The sequence below is a fragment of the Larimichthys crocea genome, chromosome III (assembly GCF_000972845.2).
Source record: "Larimichthys crocea isolate SSNF chromosome III, L_crocea_2.0, whole genome shotgun sequence".
Lineage (NCBI taxonomy): Eukaryota > Metazoa > Chordata > Actinopteri > Sciaenidae > Larimichthys > Larimichthys crocea.
The window spans coordinates 28,913,054-28,939,015 of record NC_040013.1 but is presented as its reverse complement, the minus strand read 5'-3'; the positions used below and the strand labels follow the sequence as shown (position 1 = coordinate 28,939,015).

The window sequence follows — 25,962 nt, the reverse complement described above, 5'->3', positions numbered from 1 at the left end:
ACCCTCTTCTAAAAGCTGCCCTTGCTCTCTTGTCTTAAGCTCCTTGCACTTTTATTCCAGCTCCTATTGTCTTGGCCTCCCCCTCTCTCTTTCTCCCACTCCTCTCCCATTTGTCCCTTCAGCCTCCTCTACTCCTCCCCTAGATGCCCAGCTCCTGGGCAGGGGCACTAACCCCCTCCCGGGGTCCCGGTGCTGTGGGGGTGAGGTGGGGAGCGAGGCGGGGGGGCCGGGTGTCAGTGTGCCTCTCTCTGTCTCGCTCCAGGTTATGGGCTCGCGCAGGAAGAGCTTCTCTCACCGGCATCCATGCAGTACAGCCTGCCCTCCCCGCTGGGTTCTGAGCCTTACTGGCAGGAAGTCTCCAGTCTGGACTGTGCTCCCATTGCCACCACAGAGGAAGACACCCTCATGGAGATGTCTGATGTGCAGGTGTGGCCCTCAGGCAACAGCCCATCCCTGGTGCCTGTGGAGGACTCCTCATTGGAGTGCAGTAATGCTGACGATTCAGAAGGTCTGCTGGGGCTGCCATATGGAAGTCTGGGTCGGCCGGCCAGTCAGGCCAGCGCAGCCAGCGGAGGGGGTGGGGTGCTGAGTGGCTCCATTGAGTTACCCGAAGACGATTCAGAGATGGGCGTTGACTCGCTCAGCACTGCTACGCCAGCCTCGCTTGGTGGCACCATCGCTGGCATCAATCTTAACGGGCTGAACAATGGTCAGGGGTCAGAGGCGAGTTCGGATGCATCAGCACTCACCAGTACGACTGGTGGAAATGGAGCTGGAGGAGGAGGAGGAGGTGGAGGAGGGCCGGGCTCAGTGGAAGGGCTTTCTCTTGTTGCAGGACAGCAAAGGGTGTATGCTCGACTGAGTGAGTCACCTGGTCTGAGCTGTGTTGCAGATCGGAATGGAGACAGGTGAGTCAAACCTCTGTCTGCCTCTCAGGTGACAGTGCAAAGTCACATTCACACCAACAATAGATCTCTGCTAACGTCTCATTAATCTTTATTGCATGTCAGTGGTGAACTGGAGCCTTTTTTGAACCTTTTTTGCAGAAGAAGTGACACTAAGAGGTTATGATAAGTCGTTTTACTTTCCTTGGAATAAGCATGTACAGTACCTGTACCACCTCCACATTGATCCATTCTTTCCTTCCAGGTCAGGTAATGGTGGAAACGGAGGTGGTGGAGGCTCTTTCCTTTCCTACCTGCAGGAACAGACAGGCCCGGGATGGATCCCTGTCACTGACCCTACACAGGCCTGGGTTGGCAGTCAGCCTAAACCCAGACAGGCCATGGACACCATGATGTCAACAGTATGTAACGCCGTCGATGGAGACCAGTCCCACATGTCCCAGGAGGCCTTGCTTCAGCCTGTGAGGGACATGGGGCACTCGGAGATCTTACGAGGGCACTTCAGAGGTACCCAGCCATTTGAAAAGGGTTTGGGCTTCCCACACAGAGTACCAGAGCTGAGGGCCTGGGATGACGTGCGCCTGAAGGGCCAGGTGAGCGTGTTGCTCCTTCCATGCAAGATATGCTGAGATTAAATGTGATCAGAAATGTTTCATAGGCTTCAACTGTTGTGATGCAAAGCCAACATTAATAATGAGACTAGGAGTCTACAGACATCCTAGTGGCTCTGTAAGGCTGCACTAATGCTAATGTCAGCATGCTTACCACATGCATGACGCTAATATTCCACAAATGGCAATGCTAATATGCTGATAGAGGGTCATGAATGCTCCCAACCAATGTGAAGGCCAACCACAAATGTCAACCTCATGGTAATGCTAGAGGAAAGGTGAGGTGATTACCAGAGTTACTAGGATTCATCCTCTGAAGTTTTGTGCATTTGTGTCCGTAGTTTCTCCTAGAAGTCACACTTTCACCTCAAATCAGTATTGGATTATTTATAAAAGATCCTAGAAATATACAGCAAACAAACAATCACACACACACACACACACACACACACACACACACACACACCCAAACACACAGAGGCTAGGGCCGAAGATGGACACAAGCAGCATGTCCGGCCAAATATAGCTAGCATTCTCACTGTCCCACTCATGTTACATGATCCCCACCCCAGTCATTTCCATGTGGTAGCTCTCTGGCACAACACCAACACATCACACTATAAAGGACAATCTCGGTCGTGAAAGTGCGTGAGCATAAATAGATTGTTGCTTTTAGGGACTTTGTGGGCTTGTGCTCTGTATGTCTGTATGGTGAAGAAAGGAGCTCTTTATCTTGGCTCAGTCTGACTTTAGCTTTTATAGCATTTGGATACAGTGCTGCTTAATTGTGATATGCTTTCTGAGGAAATGTGCTTCTAGGCTGTGTGGATGAGAAATAGTTTGTAGTTAAAGTGAGAAAGGTACCTGAAGGAAGTCTGAGGGCAAGTTTCTCAGTGCTCTGACCCCTGCATACAGAACCACACTGGAGTAGCCAGAGGTATTTAAAGCCCACAGATCACATGGTCAGAAAAAGAGAGAGAGAATAGAAACCTCCCAAGGTTGCTTTTGCTTGGATTTGATGTCATTGGAGTGGGTAGTCCTGACTTGACAGTGGGAAGGAGAAGAAGAAGGAAAGGGCCCACCGCCCCAACTAATGGAGGACGGACATGAACTGAAAGACAAACAATCAAACTGCGACTGAACCAGTGACAGGAGGCCGCAGCTGTTACCTTCTCTCTCAGCTGAGAGAAGTGCTGCGTGGGCAAGCAGGAGTTACTGACGGCTGGGGGAGTGTATCGTCGTGTTCGTGTTCCTGCTGTGTTGATTTGTTGGGGATCAAAGCGGGGCGATGTGGGCCCTGGTTACAGAGCTCCTGTTCAGCTTCGTGCTGCTTGCTTTCCTGGTCATCAGCTGTCAGAATGTCCTCCACATAGCCAGTGGCTCTGTGCGGTCCGTGCTCACCTACGTACACGCTCAGCTGGACCGTGAGCTCGGTGAGGTCGAAGGAGTGGCCGATGAAGAGGAGAATGTCACCACCAGAGTGGTTCGGCGCAGAGTCATCCTTAAGGTATAAAGAGGACAGAAATTTGGAGAGAGGACATACTGTTGGGAGACAGGCTGGAGGATGCAGTGTTTTTGAGTGATGTAGGATAAGTCTGTGGTGTTTAGAGTAAATGTTTGGACAGGGTGTGACAAAGTGAGGATTAAGTACAGACACTGTGCAGATGAGGAAATGTTGCTGAATCGAATCAGTACAACAATAATAATAATTCATCCTCCAATAATTTGATTTTGTTAAACTACCATCAAATTATCGTACGGATGTGCCTAAATTTATCTTCTGCTGTTACAGATGTAAATAGAGTGTCTTGGGCTCAACAAGACTCAAGTTCTATTAAGAGCCTCGTGGCATTTTTTCCCTACTGTATCTCAGACTGTGCCAGGCCTAACACAAAAGTTGACATGTTTAAATTAGGTCTGCACAGACTCAGCTCGTTCTCCCTTCTGTAGGAATGTCTTTGAGCTTATAAATAGCTGTGGAGAGAAGCTTTAAAATTATTAGGGGTTATAACAGCATTGTCAAAAACTACATGAACTGTAATTATAAGAAGCATTAGTGAACTCCATGGATCCCAAATGTTGGCTTTACATGCTTCCACAAACATCCCTCTAACCCCTCACCCATCTGTCGTTCATCTGCTCCTCTGTGTTTTCAATTAGCTGAGACGTTTATGGCATGCAAATAATAACACTGCAGTGACAGCTATTTTAACATGCTTTATCATGCAAGTGCATGATTTACTGGGTGCTAATTTTATTTTCACAAAGCTGAGTGTATTTAACTTTTCATGCTTTTTGGGAAGCCATATAAACAACAGGGTATCTGTAAATAATATTATTCAGTGTCTCGTCTAGCTCTGCTCTATTTGAAAAGTTAGGTTATTTCTGTTATGATTTGGTGAAAATTGGACTGAAGTATCTTGTAGTAATAAGAAAACAAAAGTGTAGTTTCCGTTTCTTTCTTAAAAAAACATTATTCATGGGTACAAATTCTCCTCTGTCCATAGGGCGATGAGGTTGAAGATCTTCCTGGGGAGCATGTAAGCGAGGAACAGTTCACGGATGAACATGGAAACATTGTCACAAAAAAGGTCAGCCATCCCAATGTGTTTTTATACTGCATTCTTAAAGTGGGGCGCAGTAATTGTTTCCCTTATGTCAGTGTCACAATACTCACTCAGCACCTCTTCACAGAATGATTATTAAACTAATAATCATTACAAAGTTCATCACATTATACTATAGATCTACTGTATGTCCCAAAAATATATACCACCATGATCATTTCTTTATATTTCACCAACTCTGTCTTTTCACTGCCTTATTCCCACTCTCTGCCTCCATCCATCACTCTCTCCCACCCTCCTGTGTGCATTTGTGATAGATTGTGCGTAAGGTTGTGCGCAGAGGGAAGGGTACAGGTGAGGAGGGGGTTCAGGAGGTGAGCGTGGAGGGTTCTCTGCAGGACGCCAACGAGCTGGAGCTTGATGCTGAGCAGTTCATGAGCTACGCCATCCTGGGCCGGGACAGCAGCAAGGTGGGCTTCTGATCTGCAGCCAGCTCTCTGTTGGCCCGTGAGGCCTTGCAACACCTGAGGCTCCCGTTATTAGCTAGGATGTGCAGGGAGCACTTAGTGCCCAAATGGACTGAATCAAATCAGATGATACAGCTGAACACCATCTAATGAGAGCTTGTTTGATTTAAATCCATGTAGTAGCTAGTTTATAGTGAACGGGGGACTCTGTGATGAAGCGAGTTTCAAACATGGTTTACCAGGAATATCCCAACAGTCCCAGAGTAGCCTTAACGTGCATGGGCTTCAGTATTACAGGCTGAGAACACAGTTTGTGTGTTTGTTCTCAGGATCTTAAAAGCAAAAGCCCTGTTTTATTATCAGCCCTAAAAACCGAGCAAAGTTTGAGTGCCAAGTTTGGTTGGTAAATTGTTTGATTGCTGACATTCTGTTACATTCATCTCCACCCAAGTATTATCGCCTCATGTTCATCTTCTGCATGCAAAAGGGACAAATCAGCCCACTTTGGTCTGACGCTGTTATCGCTTTGGGTGAAGTGCTCACAGTTCACCGACACATTCAGCATCGCTAAGCCGCACAAACACTTCCTATGTTTGTTTTGGGGTTTTTTTGCATATTAATGACTGAATGCACTGATTGTGGACACCGTGCAGTGGCTATATTTTCCATTCTGTCCCCATCAGTTATCTCAATGACTGACTCTTCTGTCTTTTTGCCTTCATTAAAGTTTATAGTCCTTACAACTGTGACTGTGTGCTGTATCACTCAAACCTGCAAGGCTCTCTGAATCAGAGCTGCGTCAAATATTATTTACAATTTTTTTTAACTTTTAAGTAGCAGAGGATCGGGGTTTACCACATCGAGACAATTCAGAATATCAGGGTTTCTTGCACTGTATTTTGTCTTATGTGGTCAAAATCCCATCCATCAGAACATGCAGAAATCAGTTCAGAAAAATAAATATTATTTGACACAGGTCTGCTCTGAATCCCAAAGACTGTAGATGTTTCTGATGCCCGCTTATCTTCAACTGTCTTTCCAACTGCCACCCATCACTTCTGTCCTTGCTTGACTGTTTATACATAATTTCTTTCTCTTTTCCCCCCTCTTTCCTCTCCCTTTATTCATTTGTCTTTTTTTCTATTACATCTCTTCTGTTGTTTTTCCTATTTCCTTTATTTGTTCTTCAATTTTTGCTTTCCCTTCACATCTTTTCATTTTACTCTCCCTTACTAACACCCCCTCAACCTCTTGTTCTGGTCCTGTCATCCTCACCTCTTCTCAATCCTCACACCTCGTCTGCTGCCAACCCCTTTTCCCCCCTGATGTAGCCCGATACTGTGGATGTGAAGAAAGGTGCTCAGATAGTGAAATGTGCCAGTCTGCGGAGAGTTAAGCAGTGAGGCAGACTGAGTGCTGCGTCCCCGCAGGTACGGGACTGACCCACAGTGCCTCGTCTGACCTGTGGGCTAGACCATTTAATCCAGTCTTTCTGGATTAAATGCATCTGAATGTACCTTTAATGCATACTAATTATATGTAATGTGATTCTGGCACAGCAAATCGACACTTTAATTATAATAAATGGTGAAAATATAAATGACACATCAAAAAAGAAGGAAAGAAAAATGGCTGTAATTTTTTGTTAAGTACAAATAATACAGTTTCTGTCGGTATTAATGCAGATTTTATGGTGTAAGAAGACATACATTCATATCAGGTGATACTTAATGCTGCAGTAATTTTCTTTTTACCTCATAAGTTCAGAGAGCACATATCTTTTTCTTCCAGTTTTTGCAACCTGAACGATAGAAATTCAGGTTTGTCATGTTTAACTTCAGATGCACGGACTTATATTTGTAGATTATAGCAAACTACATGTAATGGGCACAGAACTGATATTTCTTAGTTTTAATTTAACTCATTTCTATGTGATAATTTTTCTACAATATTTTATTCATCTACGTGCAAAAAACATGTTTCTGTGTTCAAAATGTCCCATTGTGCACTCACAATATATTACCAGAGGAGTCTGATACAAATAGATCATTACTGCTTTGCAATAAATGATGTCAGGCAGTTTATTGCATGCATGTTGTGACGAGATGGAAAAAAAAAATGGGTTGGCACAATGTGCACTCAGCGAAACAACTGACCAAAAAGGGATCTTGTAACGTGACAGCTCTCAAGGTCAAAGCTGCAAGGCCAGTTGTCCTGTGAATTACTATCTGGAGCTATGGTGTGTGTGTGTGTGTAGTTGTGTGTGTGTGTGCGTGTGTGTGACTTGCCCTTTCTAACGTAAAGGCTGCAATATTTCTGAGATTACTGATATTTCAAGCGACTCACTACTGAATGTTAAAGCACTTTTGCCAACCATTTTTGCTTGAACGCTTCTGCAGAACTAATGTGTTGTTTTATGGAGTGTTACACTGACTGATTCCAATAATCTGGGTTATGTATGAGCATTGATCGAAGCGACCTTTAAAAAGGAACACGTTTAGCCGAGGCTATTTTAAGCAGTAGACCTATCTGTGACTCAAAAACACTCACATTTGCATTGACTTACTGCAGCTTGCATGTTTTTGCTCTCATCAGTTATTGCAAGGTAAAGATGTGGCGTGTCCTAAATCAGTTTCCCTCTCTCCACAGAGTTCTCCGCAGGATTCAACCCCTTCACCAAAACCATCCTACATGGACACATGACCAGCAGCAGCTGACAGGAGGAAGAACATACATAAAAAGGCAGACAGACAGAAATGAAGGGCAACAGACACCAACGCTATGACAACCACAGCGGCTCTGCCGACTATCAGCACGCACCGGAAGAGAAGGATGCGGATTTACTTGTAGTTTTTATTACCTTTTTTTTTTTTTAAAAGAAACCGTGGAAAAAAAAAACATCTACTACTAGGCTAGAAGCATGATTTCGTATAAAACAAAAACCAAACACAAACAAAAAAAAATCTAGCAACCAAAACGTGCTTCCTGTTATCTGTATCAGCATGAGTGACTGCTGCCGCATGGCCTGTCTTTAACTACAAATACTGAGGGAATACAAGGGGAGGGTAAAAGGGTGGGGAGGGATGGGGAGGAGACACTGCTGTGTGGGACAGGCATGCAATGTGGGGTATGGTCAATCACTGACCCGTTTTCTAAACCAACAGGGGAAAGTGTATCAGTCAAAAAAAGGGAGACTAAAATACTGAGAAATACATAATCTCTAGGCAACAGGTTACTCCCCCTCCTTCCTGCCACACTCTTCCAGCTAAGAGCATCACAAACTAGTTTTAAACCTGTCCCAGTGCTCTCAAAGTCCAGCAAAGCTACAATTATCACCCAAGGATATCTGTGTTGTACATAATATCGTATGCACTAAAAATGCTCTACGTGACTGTGTGTTACGTGTGTTGTTTATGTTCTGAGGTCCCTATGCGATGCCACTGATGCTGCTGTTTCAGGTACATAAGAATTTCCTCCCTGTTTTTTCTCGTTTGGTTCGTTTGGTCTGAACGTATATATTATTCTATATATCTTGAGATCTTTGTGGGTACAAGAACAAGCAAATGTTGTGTCGCTCTGCCTGTTTTAAACGTCAGATTTTTGTGTGTCAGGTTGTCTGTTTCTTTGTGCTTTTCATGTGCTTTTCACCCCTTTGCTTTTGACATGTCAAACAGTAGAGGGAAAACATACTATATGAGTCATTTACTGTACTGTGGGTTTTTGAGCTTTGGGAGGCAGGTCTCTGCAGTGAACCTGCCTCCCCGACCTTCCCTCAGAGTGGTTTGCCTTGTGGAGAGGATGACAATGAGATATATGGTGAGTGAAAGATTATCACGAGAGATTAACCTACTCTACCATCCCACTCCTCCGCCTTTTCTTGTCCCCCAGTGTGCTGTATCCTTGTGAGGTTTTGTGTTAATCAGATGTCTGTCTGAGCCAAAATCCCAGTACACCCACAATCTTGCCCTTATCGCCCTACCTCCACCCCTCACCCCATCCAGTCAGCCTCTCAGAGTAGATGTAGCAGTCCTGCCCACCTCCAGCTGGGGGCAGGATCCCACCTTCAGCAGTGTCTGATTGACCTCATCATGCAGTATATATATATAATACCACCACACATAAGGTGCACTTATACACCATCTCAACACCACCACTACCACCACAAGAAGATGTCACTTGATGAGGGTAAAGTAGCTGAAATGCTGGTAATAATGTAGCACTGGTTTGACTAGGTAAAAGATGAAGAGTCAGCTGGAGAAAGGAAAAGTGTCGCGCCGAGGGTCGAGGACGTGTTGAGCTTTGATGTTTGTCTCCTTGGCAATTCTTTGGAGTGTAGCAAAGACAGTCAGTCACCAATCACTGTGATGAGAAACTGTAATACTGACCCGCAACTGTGAGCCTGACCCTTCCTGAAGCGTGTCTCTTGTTTCACTCCTTTTTCTTTTTGTCTTTCTTCTTTTTTTTATGATTTACTGTCTTAACTGTACTTCAGCAGAAGCAATAAGTGCTTACAAGAAGGAAGGATTGTTTGTGTGAGTGTGTTTGACTGTGTGTTTGGTTTGAGTGTTGACAGAGAGAGAAAGAGGATTTTAGGATCATAGTTTATGTTCTTCCTAAGATCGGGCTTTCAATCTGGTAATCACAGCTTTAGGCTACTCCTCACTCCACTCAGAAATGATGTCAGTACATTATTATCCAACATTTCATCACTTTGTCTTTCTAGAAGAAAAACACACTAAGTTTTACACTAAGATTGGGCAAATACTGGTATGATTTAATACCAGCCATCCCATCTGCAAAGTGCCCAGTGTCTGTTTTTGTTACTCATCAGGGAATGTAGGCATGTTGAGTCATAGTTTTTAAACCTTAATGGCATTCATATGCACCTTGAAAGAAATCCTATTTTATGTGTGTTTGTGTGTGCGCGTGCGTGTGTGTGTGATTTTAATTACGTATTCAGTCCTGGATATTAGGATACTAGGAGTTGTGATAATATCACAGGAAGTAATACTGCAAACAGACAGAGAGCAGAAGCTCTCAGATTATACGTGTAACGCTAACTCACATATTTTTTTAAAGTTGATTTACCTCAATAAGCGTGCCATCTCACACGATATGAATTACCTACATGCATTTAGTTCAAACATTTATGTAAGACATTGAATGCTTTGTTATGGAGAAAAGTCACAAGAAACGTTGCAATAATCACCCAACAATAAGTGTTTGTTTAGTACGGCTTCACAGCCAGAGATGATGAATGTAAGGTCTTGGTATACTGTAAGTCTTGTTATAAAGTAGTCATCTGTGTTGGCTCTGTACTTTAGTAGATGATAGGGTATTCACTCTGTTGTTTCAACTCAATATCTGCTGTCCATCATCAACATTCATTGTAAACATGCATACAAATCATGTAAGAGGAGAGATTTAAAGAGAGAGGGTTTTGGACACTTTAACAAATATCCCTTCGTCAGATATTATTTCTATTTTATTATCTTTTTTAATAACCACAAAAAGTTAGATGTCAAACAAGGTTACACAGCAGTGTAACCGTGTACTTTACCCCTTATGTTATAGCATACGGTTTGCTCTCTAAGGGCTCATAATTATGGTATGCCTGGGTTGGTTTCTGAAGCAGGGGCCGCTTATAGAACCACTGCTGATGTCAAGGTTAGAGCAAAAAGGGGGCAGAGAGGATGTCTTATTTAAAAAAAAAAAAAAGACAATAAGGTAGATGGAGTTGTGGGGAGGCTTGGTGGCTCCGACGGCTAGTCTTTCAAGATGACAAGCATTTTTCCTCAACACAACCTTCCCCTAATTTCTACTTTCTACCCCCCTTACGAAAAATATTAGACTGAGCCGATTCTAAGGCTTCCACATGGTTACAGTTTGAACGCGGTTTCAAAGGAGGAGTCCTAACTAAGTGCAAGCAGAGGGAGGAGTGGTTAGACCAGAAAATTCAGTCCTGCACTGAGGGACTACTGAGATGATGCCATGCACCAAGTTCATGCAAAAATATTAACTGTTGCAAAAACTAGAGAACACATGTATATTCCTTTAGAATGGATTGAAGACATTATTAACGCAATAGCATATTACTCAATACTAAGGAATGCAACTGCGCACATGCACAGAAAATGTTTTTAACATAAAAAGGCTATATATATATGAAATATATGAAAATATATATATATATATTTACTTAGAATGCTATGCACCCTTACTTGTCAAATGGGATCCTAGTTATGTTATGGATGTACTTTTAGCATCATACAGCTGTAGCTACCAAGAGACTGTTGAGTTCTGGGTAATGCCTGCAACCTGGGGATAAATAGGGGTCTTGTGGGTATTTTAACCTGTTTTGTTTGCTTTTTTTATTGTTATGGAGGGTCAAACATGAATTTAAAATATAAATGTAAAAGCCTTTTAATCCAATCAAATCCGAGGACATCTATTGACAATTTACTCTGTACACCAGCTCAACATTTACAAAATTAATAAAGAAATGAAATGTCTTTGTGTATAGTGTGTATACTTTTGTGTGAGACACTTAAAGGTCCAGTGTGTAAAGATTTAGGAGGCATTTGCAGAAAATGTCGCCTCAGGGCGAGAAGGTTCCTGGTTCAACCCTCGGCTGGGGAGTTTGCGTGCTCTCCCCGTGTCTTGTAGGTTCTCTCTGGGTACTCATCCTCCCACAGTTCAAAGACATGGACTTAGGTTAATTGGTGACTCTAAATTGCCCGTAGGTGTGAATGATTGTTTGTCTCTGTGTGGCCTGTGATGAACTGGCGACTTGTCCAGGTATCCCGCCTCTAAATCAGCTGGGATTTGCTCCAGCCCCCCCTCTAGATGGATGCATGGATGTTTTTGTTACTGAGACTTTTATATCTACAGACGCCGCAGGTCCTCTTCCAAAGAGTCCATAATTTTTGAACTGCCACGTTTCTACAGTAATCCAGAATGGACAAATTTATCCTACCTATCCCAGCTGCCTTAGGGCAAGAGACGGAACAGTAGCTGAATGCACAGCTACCTCGCAACCTTGATGAGGATAAGCAGTCACAGAAAATGGATAGATTGGTGGATGTATTTCCGGTTTGGAGCCACGACTGCAGTCTTTATAAACTGTTTTTTACATCCACTTACTATCTTACATCACACTTTAGCTAATTGTGGATGTATGCGTACACTACGTGAATGAACATGGTGACGTATCAGGATGTTGAAACAAGATATTTCAGGAAATGCATAGATAGATAGATAGATAGATAGATAGATAGATAGATAGATAGTAAAACATCTGCAACATCCTGATGCACATATTAAAGGACCTGAGCATCCCCAAGAAGTAGAGTCAGTGTTGCATCTCTAGTCCAGTCTGTTGTTCAGGTGCAAATATATTTCAGATATCCCTCCAAGTACCACAACACGAACAACTAGAGGTACTCGTATTCGTACTCACTTGATCCTTTTGGCCAAATGTGTCTTAGACCACCATCCAGATCATTTGTATGACGATATGGACATGGGGTTAAAATGTGCACAGCCATTGCACAGTCCTCATGTGCCAGTAGGTGGCGCAATATGTTCATGTTGTCCACCTCGGGAGTGTTTTCCCTGCAGCTTGTCTGCAGCCTGTCTGTGTTGTTTTGTGTGCATGTAGAGAGAGTGAGTGGAAGCGGAGGAACGTGTGCTCAGGTCTTTTCTTTTCTTTTTTTAAAACAAAGAGCCTGGACACTGTGCGTGTGCGTGTGTATGTGTGTGTTGTAATGTGACGCCTTTAGATACTACCGTTCATGATTTGCACTTATGAAAAAGAGGTATTTATTTTTATTTATCCGAAAGTAGCCAGTTCTGTTTGAGCCAAAGCAATATCTGGCAGGCGCGGTGTTGGCTTTGTTTTGTTTTTTGTCAAGACTTTTCTTGCCTTTTTCATGCTATTTAGTTAAGCTTAGATCATTAGAGTTAAGCGAAGATGTCCACTGACTGCCAGAAGACCACTGCCAAGGCTATCCCGTCGACCAGGAGGGTGACCATCAACGACTCGGCGCACATGCCCCACGACTACTCCACGACTCCCGGAGGGACCCTGTTCAGCACGACCCCGGGCGGTACGAACTGTTGTTATACATCGTATTAACTTGTATGCACGCAAGAGACGTGCGGTTACCCACGGCCATACATGATTTATAGTCTCCTGCGCAGTAAACAGCTGTATGAGGGCGCTCGGGCTAACTCCATGAGGTCGGGTTGCTGTCAAAACGCCACTAGAGCTAACTGCTAACGCTATACGATAGAGGACGGTGTTTGGCTGTGAGACACAAAGAAAGACCGGCTCTAAAAGCAGTAAAGTGAGTGTGGTTAAATGCGTGTGGGTGGTTGATACCCACGCAACTGCTTTGACAGTAAACGAGACATGTTTGCGGGGTTTTATTGCGGGTTTTATCAGCTGATTATCGGAGCGTTAGCGACGCCTGCTGTCCTCCGCTGCTGATACCACCAGAGATGTTACACATACAAGACGCCTGCGTGGCCTCCAAATCTCGTTTGTAAGTGTTGTTGTTCAGATGGATGAAACCAGATTGTGTGGCCCCTTATAAAGTTATTTAAGTTTTTAAGTTGTTGTGGGTCATTTTTAATTTAACAGACAGACGATACATCACCCGACACAAGAGAAGAAATAGCTCTGCTGCCAAATCTCGCGAGAGTATGTTGTTTACTGCCACACAGGTCTCAAAACAAACTTAATTTTCTCCTGGTTTATAACTCTAAAAAAACATTTTATTGTCAGAGTGTACAGAAGAAATGCGGCTTGTGAAAAGATTAGTTCAACACATCCTTTAGTGACTCAGAGGAGAAGGTATTATTCATAATCTGTGATCACGTCCAACCAGAGATGCTCTATCTGCATAAGATGCCTTCCTTACAAAACTTCCTGTTTTGGTCAGGTCAAAGTTTTCAGTACAAAGGAAATCTTACAAGTTCAAAAAGGATTTTAAATTACTGTGTTCCTACCACTTCTCCTTGAATATGAGGAGCTGATCATACCGTAAGGTTACAAAGCTTGGAAACAACGTTTCAGTAAAGCTTGTCTATAAAATAATATTGTTCTGTACCTGTGTTAGCAGCAGAAATGTGATATTTCTATATACATGTACACAAATTCACATATTCATGCATACATACCATGACATAACACACCAAACATAAGCCATGCAGCAAATTATTTACTTATTTATTTACTTCTTATTACAACTATTATTGTTATTGTTGTTGTTGTGCATACTTTATTATGGCCTGTAACTACTCATTTACTCACATTACGTCCATAATAACCATTATTATTTATGTTGTCTGTTCTTACTACTATCCTAGTTTACCCTGTTTTTCATTGAACAAGTTGAAGAAGCTTATAACACTACATTTCACTATTATTGATCTTCATATTACATACAGGTGTATGTAATATGAAGATCATACAAGTCATGCAAAGACAACCATCCGGCAACAGGTGTGGGACAAGTTAGCAGCAGGTTTAGAATAAAAATATTCACATCAATTTCACATCCAAGCCAAGCCTTGAGACTTTGTGTGAAGGTGCGGTAGATGGTACAGAAAAGTATGATGAAGGAGCTGGCCTGTAAGGGGTTTCAGTTGCTGTTTGAATTTTTCTGCTCAATAAAAGGTTTTATGTATCCGTGCACAGCTGACATCCAAACCCAATAAGACCTAACAAATGTTTATTATCTTCATCAATTTTGGGAAACATTCCCATCAATATGTTAGCTGTTTTATTACACAGTCTTCTTATTTGTGTATTCAGTGTTTAGTAGCCACATTCATTTTATTTATTAGTCATATTTTAGTGTGTAGTATAAAGTGGCAGTATCCAAACACCAGTTTAGTCAGAAGACACACTTAGGAATTGTTAAAATTGATGCAAAATGCACACCTGCTTGAATATAATGAATGATGACTCAGCCACTGTTTGTTGAAGCATCTGATTATAAACTTTCACTTTCCCCACCTCCTCACACAAAAGGTACCAGGATCATCTACGACCGAAAGTTCCTGCTGGAGTGTCGCAGCTCTCCGGTGGCCAAGACTCCTCCGAGAGGTCTGCCCAACATTCCAGGGGTGACCAGTCCTCCCTCCAGAGGTGCTGATGAGAAGGCCTGTAACGGAGAACTACTGAACAACAACAGCATCCCTGCACCTGAAAGCAGCAACACTGGTACGTTCACATCTCAGAGAAATGTGACACACAGAGCTTCACATAGCTGCTGTTCTCTGCCTTCCATCCATCATTTTAAATGAATGTATTTTAGTTGTTTGTAATCAAATGACAGAAATGTATTTCAAGGCATCTCAGGTTAGATAACTCTATTAAAAACATATTTGTTGATGATTAAATTAATCATGAACATTACTTATTGGTCACCTCTTTCCATGGTCAGATTTGCCAGATGCCAGATTTTATTGAACAATATTTTACTTGCTAATGATCTCCCAGTCTTAAATATTTAAATCCATTTAAATGAATCTAAATCAATTCAAACTGGCTGAATTTCTAACCATTCCAGGAGGGTTTTGTCACTTGATTTATTTCCACACATTTTCTGACACCTCTTACTGAAATATTACTGCGAGTTCACTAACAAAGACCACACCATCATGGATTTAAATTTAGACAGGTTCATTGCATGTTGTGGATAAAGGATGATGTACTGTATGACAGGATGAAGGGACGGAGGGATTAGGGTTGAGGGATGAAGAGTAGGTGGATGGAGAGTAAGGGATAAGAGGAGAAATCAGGGTTACTGATTGAGGGAGAGGTTCGGAGATCGACCAGTATTGGCTGGTGGTAGAAAGACAGAAGGAAACCAGGAGGAGTCTGAATGTCGGAACTGTTTCTTATCCATATGTGTCTTCTTTTTTTTTAATTTAAGGTGATGACTCTCAGTTCGAAATGGACATCTAGATCAGTCCAAGCATTAAGATGTCAGACTTACCAACAAGATGCTGTGAAGAGAGACTCAGGAGAACCTTCTCTTTTCCCATCATCCATTCCACGAGGACCGAGGTTCGCCTCCAGTGTCTCCAGTGTCTTAGTGTTTTAAAGTCTGTCTTCATCAATCTCATTTGCTTGTTTTGCCCAGAACAAATCTGTAATGAAACCTTTTTCTGTCTGCCTCAAGGCTTAAACCTGATTTGTGTGATAAAGTGTGCCTTCCTGTAGTGGCTACAAGTTTAAAATCAACACTGAGAAGTATTTAACACCAACAAAACCTCATTCATAAGAACTGAGAGAAAGGAACAAAAACATGAAGCTCAATGCAGAACAACAATAATTGAAATTAGCTGAATTTATAACCATTCCAGAAGGGTTTGTCACTTGATGTGGTTTTATTTCCACACATTTTCTGACACCTCTCTTCAGATTTTGCCTTGAAATGTTCAAGATACTGTATAATTTGTTGATCATCACCTGAAGTGTCATACAGTGAATGTGAAACATAATTTTGTTGATCAAATTTTGAAACAGATTTTCACACGGTTTGTAGGGTGACAAAGCATTAAAGCAAACCCCATTAAAGCACACAGTACTCTGAGTCTTGTTCTATCATGTCAGTGGATTGTACTTTTACAATAATCATAATCATGTTTGTCTGAATATACATCACTCGTGGACAGTGCCATTTAAACACCTATGTAAGCCCTGAGAGACAAAAACTAAATCTGGTGATCAATTTTTTAAGTCTGACCAAAAGTCTTTATGACTTAAGAACAAGTGGGAAAAATCATTTTAGGTACTTTAATTTTGTTTTTGTTTTGAAAAAAAAAAAAAATTTTTGTCTGGAGGAATTTTTTATTATTATTTTTTATTATTTGTTGTAATTCTTATTTCAGCCACAAGAGACTGAAGTAGACCACTACACCATGTTCTCAGATGAAAAATCTTATTCAAAGTTTTCAGTCACATGTGAAATGGTTCCCTGAAAGGCAAAATAGACAACTTGCACTGAACACACTGAATATTTAGATCACTTCTCAATAAAAAGAGAAACAGAGCTACACAAATAAACTGCAGGTTTTAGCATCTTGTGACCCACGTAGAGCATCTGCAGCAGTATTTCAATCACTGAAAACAGCAGGATCCTTGCCAAAACTCCACTTTAGAGATGTCTACATATATTCTGTGGAGAATCTCTTCCATTACATCATGGCACGATGAAAGCGTACAAAAGTACAGATTGTAATATATTGATCTGATGGGTCAATAATTGTGCTGTTGGGAAGTTGGAGTACAATTTCGTTATAAATCCACAATCACTTCTCTTCTGCCTTTTTTTTTCAGATGCAAATTCAGATTTCAGATTCTGTAGAAGCATAATGACAGCTGGGTTCAGCACACTGCAGCCAAAATTCAGCCTGGTTAACCCAGACTAGTCTCCTCGTGGTTTTTGCATCCGATCAAGCAACAACTATCTGGCATTTTGTCTAACCAAACTAAGTCTGTGTTGGATATCTCTCACTAACTTGGCTGATGGGCAGTGGAAGAAAGTCTTTGTCCTCCAAGTGGGTGTTCCTACAGAGATCTGACATCATGTGAAAACTAGTCTTACAAAACAATTATGCACTTACCAAAGCCTTTTTGTTTTTAACAGACAAAAAAAAAAAGTAAGGTAAAGAGATTAATGTGGCAAAACCTTTTCTTTCACCTGTTTTAAAATCATAAGCACAAGAGAGAAAACAATTTAAAGGATTACCAGATTATTTTTCTCATTCACGGTACTTCAGTAATCTGGGGTTTAAAGCATTTTCCATGTAGATTAAAAGTAAAAATTTGATGAAGTTAGTGAAGTAAGTGAAGAGCTAATACACATCTTGAAATGATAAATCTTGACTATGACATGTTGCTTAACAGCCTTTAGCACTTCCTGTGCTGCACTGATTCAGCACAAGTCATATCAGAGGAATTCCTCGCAGAGCTCACTGGCAACTGATAACCTCAGTCAGTGAAGTGTATAAAGAGAGGTCAATATACAACTGTACATAGCTGGGAGAAACTCCCTCTTTCTTAAGAGCTAGATGGGGTCATTTCATCGTGCAACATGTTCTGAAGTGGCTTTCCCTTTGATGTGAGCATATTACACATCATTGTTTGGAAGCATTATATAACTGCTGCCAAATAACTGATGTCCCAGGACATCCCACGCACTATTGCACTAAATAGTCCAGTATGGTTGTGCAGCTGTGCTGAGTGTGTTTTTCAAGTTCCTGTTTCTGTACTCCAAGTTTCTAAAGATGTGCAAAGTCAGGCTGAATCCAGTGATTAACTATCCACAGATGAGTATGAGCTCAGATTAGCTTTCCAAGTTCAAAAGTATGCTGAGATATGCTTCAGTTCACAACACTGAATAGGAATAAACAGGTGGAGATTGTTTTCATGAAAAGCAATATATCTCTGTGTTCTATAAGTATGTCACATGTGTGGTCTACTTCTAAATGCAAAACAGGGCCACTAATTTGAATGCATATACTGACAAAAGTGTTACACTTTTGAGGGATATAAAACCAGTTTTCGGTATTACATGAGCATCAATAATAGTTTTTATTCCTGGTGAAGTAAGAGTGGAGTTGCCTGACCTCCAAACAGAAAGGTTTGTTCAGGATGGAGTAGATGCGCGAGAACTGACGCATGATTTGGAGGTGATGACATTAAGCTCTCCTGCCACTGCGTTGTGTTTTCTGTACAAACAGTGTCAAGGTTCCGCATCAGCACATCATATTTCATCATTGCATAACTCATAAGCATAAACAATAGAATGGATAGTTTGCTAATGTTTAATTGAGGATAAAAAGCACATAAGTCTGTATCCTGGTTGAAAGCTTTCAGGTGTCAGTTGAATAAAACTGAAAGTCCCCAGAAAACTTAGTCTGTACTCGTCTTGGGTAGAAGTGTGGATTGAATAGTTTCAGCTGATCAGTTCCAGTCCACCCTGTCTGTGCTCCACAGTAGCTCCAGCATCCAGACGTTGACTCTCCCCATTCCCTCACATCGCTCTCTCTGTTTGTTTGGGGTCTAAATCTCCCATTGTCACCTCTGCTTCCTGACCCTTCACCCCCTCCCAAAAGTAAACAAATGCTACTGCTTTTCTCTCCCCCATTGCTCCGTCCTTCAGTGTACTTTTGCCTGCCTGTTTGATCACAATCAACAAAAGAAGCCAGGCCGGAAAGGATACTAATGACCTCTGATGATGTATGTGCCGTAATAGGCCCAAAGATGTGGATTGGAGGTGAGGAAGGCAAATACGCTAAGATGTTAGCTGGTCACAAGTCACAGAAGACAAGTGGGATTAATGTAATTGAGTATCTACGAGCAGGTTGAGGCTCTGAGAAGAGCTTTCTGTTTGGTCCCACAGGTATGTGTATTTCATTCTGTAGCAAAGTTACTGCCCGGGAGTCAGCAGGAGTCACTTTAAAACTGGCAAACTGAACTCAAATATCCTGAATATTTTTTCAGGTTACACTTCAAATACAAAACAAACAAAGGCCATACAGATTTGACTCTTTTATTGTGAAATTTGAGATTTAAATATCACAAACTTTAGCATTTTACTTTAAAAACATATCTGAATTGATGTTTTTATTTTTTAAGATGTGCAACTTCAAAAACTGTATATATATATATAAATGTAGGGTCCATGAATACCCAATAATCAAACAACATAAAACATCACAATCATGTAAAAAATAAAATGTTTTAATATATTTCATATTTTATGTACAAAATATACATTACAATGTTTAAATAGATAAAACATAAAATATTTGCATTATGGAGCTTTCCACACAGTATGGATGAAATATATTTTAAGACTTAACATTAAAACTTAACAATCATATCCTTTATTTGTTGTAAAAGGAGCTCTTAATTTATATCAAGACAATGAAGTTCAACATTATGCTCTGTCGATAGTTGCTCTTGTGAATGCAGTGATGAGCTGTCCTTCAGTGACAGCCACACTCCTCAACAATCATGTCCTCGTGATGCCGCAGGGCCAAGTCATCGTTCTCGTAGTACAGCATGGAGAGCGGGCTGAGGCGTGTTGGCACACAGGACGGGCATGACCCTCTTTCTGGATGGTGATGTCGCAAGAGGCTCTGAAAAATAAATGAATAATTCACATGAATAAACTGGCAACTATACTTGTGATTGTTTAAGATTCAAAGATAAGTTGTCATCTTACCTGCATGTATGCATGGTTGGTGGGGCTGAAGGACTCGTCCAGAGGGGTAGGGCACTCTCCCTCACAGCGATATGCATTGTAGCGTTTAGGGTGCACAATCCACTCATCCCAGCCGATTTGGTCAAAGTCCACCCACATGTCCACCCTCCGACACAGCGGCCTCTGGGCGAGCTCTGCTGCTGGTCCAGCAGTAGGTGAAGCTCCATCAGTCACCCTCAATCTCTCCATTTTGTTCCTTTTGTGACGTCGACTTTGACTGTCGCTGCCGACTCTGTCTTTGGTCACATACTTGGAGTTCTCCACAGTATGAATGAGACTGTATGCTGTATGGCCTTCTTGGGGTAACTTATGTTTGGAGAAGATGACCATCATGACCCGGTTCATCGTTGGATGGTGTATTTTTCTTTTCCTCAATCCCAAATTCTTGAAGAGGGGCATGCCAGTTGTCAATTCTTCGTCCCCAGCACCACTCCCATGGTCCATGTCAGGTTCTCCTGAAGCCTCCTGGCTTGGCACTCCATCTCCCTGGTACAGCCAGTATTTTAACAGAGCCGTCACATTAAAAACCTTCCACGAAGACTTAGTGCTGTTTGGTAATGTGCCGAAGCTCCCCAGGAAAAGGTGCTCATCCTGGCATGATGTACTGTCCGGGTCGCAGCTCTGCTTTCTGGAGTGATATAAATCCACAGTGGCACGCTTAGAGCCAGAGAAAGCTGGCAGTCTGATCCGAAGTTCTGCCAGCTGGACAAGCTCACTTGTGGAGACGGATGACATGTCAAAAGTCACTGTCCATCTTTCACCCTCTTGATGGCAACCTAAAAATGAGAGAAAACATTTAAACACGAGCTCGCACAGAGCAATCGGCAGTGTGGATGATTCAGAGCAAACCAGATCCCTGGACAAATGTCAAAACACTGAAGTGGGAGGGTGAACAGGACAGGATGTGTATTGAACCCCCCTGTGCAAGGACGTCTGAGGGCTAATATACACACCCTCTCACATAAAACAGAGAAAGCCTTTAAAGTCGAATAAGCATTTTGACACTTGCTGGGTTGTAAAGAGGGAGGGTCTGATAACACAGATAATGAACCAAGAGCTGCAGGAGGATAGAGCACACTGAGGAGAAACATACACAGTATGTATCATGCTTCATATCCAGTGATGTCAGAAATAATTTAACTGTTTACTCACCTCTGGCCATCAGATTTAGGACAGAGTCTGAACTGTGCGCTGACGGGTTGTCGCCTTGTGCAGTGACGGCGTTGACAACTGGCAACGAGGAATCAGCCGTCCTGAAGGAGCGGTAGAGCTGCATCATGTACAGAGGATATCTGCTGCGATGGTTCATTGAGAGATTTCTGAATGCTAAACTGGCCTCGGGGCCTGTGTGATATCTGTGGCCCGGAGTGGAGGAAACAACACCGGATGAACAGAGGAGGAATGAGCAGAAAAACATCAGGACTCCAGCTTCCATTTTAACTAAAACTCCCAAAATCTACTCTAATAATGAGAGAGAGGCAAAGATCTCCTTCCTTCCTCCAGCTGGTCTCAGGCTGAAATGATGCTATGTGCAGACGGAGCTCCAGCCAGGCCCCTTTATAGTGGACAGCTGCCCTTTGATGACCCCTGACCACTCCAGGCATCTGAACAACCCCTCTGATCACCAGAGCACATCAGAGGGGCAGGGAAAAAAAGAAAACATTTAGCCAAGGTCATTGTCCTGTCAAAGTGCCTGGCCTTTTATTCAGGAGCCTGATCCTTTACAAATGTAAATATCCATTAACAAATAATGCTTTAAATGCTGTATAGTCATTAGCACCTTAGTGGTTGGCACTAGCACAATTTGACACATACAGAAACTAAAAATAAAGATAAAATTTAAGACAATGTTTGATAATTAAATGAACAAAACATCTCTAAAAAAATTATCTTTATTTATTAAACAACAGATACAATACATGCATTCATTAAGTTATTGTAAAATGACACCGTGAGGAATGTGTGAAACAGTACCAGACACAAAAACTGTATGACGTTCAGTAAATTGTGTTTCCAAATGGTCACAGTAGTGTTAGCACAGATTTAGACAGGCTGTAAAATCACTTAACAGATCTGTGTTTCAACAGGTCAAATGTGTAAAATATTCTATTAGTAAGATTTCAAGTGGAATAAACAGTACAGTACAAGAAATTAATATCAAAACAAATAAAATAACAAGCAGGTGACAAAAAGCTGAAAAAATGTAATGTAACAATCTAAGAGAACCAACACATTCAAGTCAACTGAACTGTGTTTCATGCAGTACAGTCCTGTAAAGACAGTGCTTGTCAAAAAGAGAGAACCTTTTATATTAACTTTATATTTCCTTCTCTCTACTGACTGAGGTCGGGCTGGTCTCATCATGTAGCTGATGCTGGTCTGCTCACAAAGCATCGAAGAACTTCTTTACCTGTGTGTGAAAAGGATGGATCAGAAACACATCGAACATCAGATCAGAAAATGTGTGTGTGAGGATGAGGAATCTCAAATATTAGGATGGGGCCCTCGTGTGGTTGTCGCTGGCATAGCAGCGCAATAAATAAAACCTTACCTTGGTTATAATTTGCTCCTGCACCTCTTGGTCACTTTGAAACTCCACACTGGCATCAAGTTGTAACACAGGTATCTGTTTCAACTTCTCAAAATGTATTCTGAAAAAAAAAAGAAGAGAGGTAAGCTGTATTAACACAAAGTCCCCAGACCACACACTGCTGAACGTCATCTGTTCGCAGCCAAGCAACAAACAGCTGCGAGGAAAAGGCGTTTCAACTGGTGAACCTGAGTAAATCATCCTGTAACACAATGACTGTTTTCACTTTCTAAATTTATTTTGTTTTAAAAGTTCATACCAGATTCTGACTGAATCATTTACAGGTCATAACAGCTAAATAAAACCAATTTTAAATGTAATTCCCTCACATTGTTTTGCACCCTGCACATCTGGGCTGCATTCACAATAGCCACCTGATTATAGACAGCATAATGTGACATTACAACAAAGGTATGATTTCATTTCAACTCACTCAGTGCTCTTCTCAACAAGCCACCTCTCATGTTGAACGTGCAGCTTATCCAGATATTCCAGCTTCACTCCTTTCTCCTCGTCCCTTCCCCGATGCTTCAGACGCTCCATACATTTCTAAGAGATAACAAAAATACAACGTAATGTTTTTGAAATATTTTAAATGGATTCATTTATTATTTGAGGATGCAAAAAGAGAATTTTTTCTCTTTTTTACTATTCCAGATTTGGAATAAATGGATCAAACTTGTAAGTTCAATCCAAGCGACTTTGTAGAATAATAGAAATGTACACTTGCTTGGTTCTATTGTATATAATTAATATAGTTAGACTGTTAATAGAATATGAGATGGGCATGGGGCAGCTGTGAAGCAGAGCAGGTCGTCCACTGATCAGATAATCTGTGGTTCAATCTCCGGAACCTTTAGTCTGCATGTCGATACTGAACCACAAATGACTCCTGAATTAATGATTAGCTCCCAAAACGGATGTTGTCAGTGTATGAATGTGTGTGTGAATATGTAGTGTAAAAGCACTATATAAGTACAGTCCTATCACATGTTCTATAACCAATGAGAGAAAGTTAAATTGAAAAGCTGCTGACAGATTTAAGTAGATTCAGATAGGGTGACTACAGATGTTTGCAGATGTGTTAAACCTGTATATGTCAAATGCACATGTATGCAAAAAGGTTCTGCACATTCTGCGATCTTGTCTTTTTTAAATAAAAACAAAATTACAAAAAAGAAATAGAGCAGTTATCAATGATTTAATGTTACAGTAGGCCTGACAATAGATACTAATATAAACTACTACACGCTAAACTTATGTCCTGTTTTCCCTCTTGAGTTATTGTTTGATCTCTTGAATGTCTGACATAAAATCTCAGATGTTCATACCTCTGGCGGGGCTCTGAGGTAGATGATGCCCTCCAGCTCCACCTGGTGTCCAAACTGCTCCACCAGCAGAGAGTGCCAGTCCTGATAGACTGTCCACTCTGTAGAGTTGATACAGCCCAAGTGAAACATGTTCAGGGCAAAGATGTATCTAACGGGACAGAGTCAAGTGTGAACATCACGAAGCTGAATGCATTCAGTAAGTTAAAAAGCACATATTCCCATTTCATACTACTTATATCTGGAGCATAACTTTGATTAATAACAATAATAATATAGTTACAATGTGTGCATTTGTGGAGAGTGGAGTAGGTTTACAGCTTCTTCACTCTGGTTAAAATAGTTTGGGTGACAGGTGTGGTGTTCTGTGTGACACATATGGACTTTTGAATGGAACATGATAAAGGCACACACATAGACATACAAAAATGCACACAGCAAGGACAGTATTGAATGTTTCTGTGCCACCAGATAACATTCAGCCAGTCTGTTTTCAGGTCGGCCTTGACCAAGATTAAGGAGTCGAGCACACACACACACACACACACACACCATGCAGGCTCATGGGAAACACATATACATATACAATATTACGTTCGTGTGATGCTCAGAACACGGGCATATGATTATAAGAAAGTACAGGACTGTTGGGTCCAGATCTGGTGATTTAACTATGTAAACAGTGATGCAAGAGTGATGTAAGAATGGGTATAAAAGGTTGTGAAAAGGAAAAATTCGTATTCGCAAGCAGCTGTCTTTTTGGAAGTTTTCTCCACAACACGGGCACACATTGTATGATTTCAGGTTCACTTTCTTGTCCTACCTTTTACTCACCTGTCGCTGTAGATGGAGCGCTCATACACCTGGACAGGTGTTCCCTCTGAGCCGAGCAGGCGAGCAGGAGGAGGCAGCAGCTGCGTTCTCAGACGACTCATACAGGAATATGTCTGAAACGTGTACGACCACCGCTGAGGGTCCTCGTACATCATCTGCAGAAGGTTGCTGACTGTAGTCTGGGGGGGCGCGCCTGTCCCCTGACACAAAGACACAAGCAGAGATGGTCAGCTTACATCTTGTCTTTGTCTAATCTGTGATACAGAGGTCATGAAGTGTGCACTAACCTTTGAGGTCTCACTCTCAATGTTCTGCCACTTGCTTACTGGCTCTGCCACCACCTCCCAGTCTGAACAAGCTGACTGCAGGAATCTTGCAAAAGTCGACTTTCCAACAGCTGGTAAATGAGAGGGGAGCTCACATAAAACCATCACTCAGAGCTTGACGCGTCTTATTTTGAAATCCTGCATTTATACTTACCAATGTTGCCCTCGATGGAAACTCTCTTCACTCGAGCTGGCCCATCTTTAGTTGAACTTGAACTTGAAAAGAAAGAAACATTGAGCTTCTCTGACTTAGTAGCCATAGCACTGAGGATGTTACTATGTGTCTTCCACTGTGGAGATTGAACCGCATTGAAGCCAAATCTCATAACATGTACCAAACCTGTGCTTTCTTTTAATTTAGAAACACGGCTGAACAAAAGGCATCGGCACAGAGCAGACATCATGACAGATATAAGAACAGCTATATAAGAATAATCACGTGTATCTGCATGTTACGTGGTGCTTGTTGCCCTCATGGCAGCTACATAATCCTCTCCATGACGTAGCTAACCTGAACTTTCATTATGAATCATCGATTTAAAGCTAAATGTGCGACTATTACTACATTTATGAACGCCGATATGTTGGCCGAGTTGTTGCTGAAGAGCTTAGGCTTTCGTGTTTCACATATTTACTACAAGTAAGTAAAAAATACTACGATAAGTTCATGAAAACAAATTAGCCCACATGCTACAAACAATCATCACTTCCGGTTCACGTTGCGCTTGCGCCTTCACAATAAAAGCATTGTTGACAAACCAGATCTCGTTTTACAAGTTTATTATTTTCATAGGTTTGTCTCTTAATAAACGCAGCAAAGTAATTATCATTTTTCATATAATTTTATTTGTTATATTTTATTTATTGAGTGTGTACTGACACTGCCTGTTAATCTTGATTCATCCTGATTCAGAGAGAGAGAGAGACTCATTATCAAATCTAATCATTTTCGACATTTTAATTAAAAGGTACTTCGTTTGTAATAGCACACTGATGATTTTCACAAACAAATAAACTGACTTTGGATTTGGAGGATTGGAGTCA

General features: G+C 41.6%; 4 protein-coding genes across 9 annotated transcripts in view; 2 read left to right on the top strand and 2 right to left on the bottom strand.

Annotated features, from left to right (window-relative positions):
- Positions 1-10,920, top strand: part of ank1a (ankyrin 1, erythrocytic a) — a 100,982-nt gene extending 90,062 nt beyond the window's left edge. For 2 of the 4 annotated variants that reach the window (XM_019275198.2, XM_027278088.1), the window contains 7 exons: positions 263-908; positions 1,011-1,064; positions 1,150-1,498; positions 4,024-4,107; positions 4,401-4,553; positions 5,882-5,980; positions 7,200-10,920. In XM_019275198.2, coding sequence (XP_019130743.1) covers positions 263-908; positions 1,011-1,064; positions 1,150-1,498; positions 4,024-4,107; positions 4,401-4,553; positions 5,882-5,953 — 1,358 coding nt within the window. In that variant the 3' untranslated portion in view covers positions 5,954-5,980; positions 7,200-10,920. Of the gene's footprint in view, positions 1-262; positions 909-1,010; positions 1,065-1,149; positions 1,499-1,969; positions 3,024-4,023; positions 4,108-4,400; positions 4,554-5,881; positions 5,981-7,199 lie in introns of those variants that run through there. The other 2 variants (XM_027278087.1, XM_019275212.2) reach the window with 2 other exon arrangements.
- A 1,250-nt stretch (positions 10,921-12,170) lies between these two features.
- On the top strand, positions 12,171-16,148 carry eif4ebp1 (eukaryotic translation initiation factor 4E binding protein 1). Of its 2 annotated transcripts, XM_010732553.3 has the most exons (4): positions 12,171-12,367; positions 12,493-12,658; positions 14,590-14,781; positions 15,497-16,148. In XM_010732553.3, exons 2-4 carry the CDS (start codon positions 12,523-12,525, stop codon positions 15,526-15,528), a joined length of 360 nt encoding a protein of 119 aa, XP_010730855.1. In that variant the 5' UTR covers positions 12,171-12,367; positions 12,493-12,522; the 3' UTR covers positions 15,529-16,148. The 2 variants fall into 2 exon arrangements, with proteins under 2 accessions (XP_010730855.1, XP_010730854.1); XM_010732552.3 differs by having other exon boundaries at positions 12,171-12,658.
- A 3,296-nt stretch (positions 16,149-19,444) lies between these two features.
- Positions 19,445-21,275, bottom strand: spaw (southpaw). The gene is made up of 3 exons (XM_010732554.3): positions 20,993-21,275; positions 19,802-20,616; positions 19,445-19,715 (listed from the first exon to the last, which is right to left on the bottom strand). Exons 1-3 carry the CDS (start codon positions 21,273-21,275, stop codon positions 19,563-19,565), a joined length of 1,251 nt encoding a protein of 416 aa, XP_010730856.3. The 3' UTR covers positions 19,445-19,562.
- Positions 21,276-21,714: 439 nt separating this feature from the next.
- On the bottom strand, positions 21,715-25,649 carry dguok (deoxyguanosine kinase). Of its 2 annotated transcripts, XM_027278502.1 has the most exons (8): positions 25,358-25,387; positions 25,073-25,134; positions 24,880-24,989; positions 24,593-24,792; positions 23,762-23,909; positions 22,864-22,979; positions 22,392-22,491; positions 21,715-22,250 (listed from the first exon to the last, which is right to left on the bottom strand). In XM_027278502.1, the coding sequence occupies exons 4-8, from the start codon at positions 24,745-24,747 to the stop codon at positions 22,224-22,226; spliced, it is 546 nt and encodes a 181-aa protein (XP_027134303.1). In that variant the 5' UTR covers positions 24,748-24,792; positions 24,880-24,989; positions 25,073-25,134; positions 25,358-25,387; the 3' UTR covers positions 21,715-22,223. The 2 variants fall into 2 exon arrangements, with proteins under 2 accessions (XP_027134303.1, XP_010730857.3); XM_010732555.3 differs by having other exon boundaries at positions 25,073-25,649.
- Between the last annotated feature and the right edge of the window lie 313 nt (positions 25,650-25,962).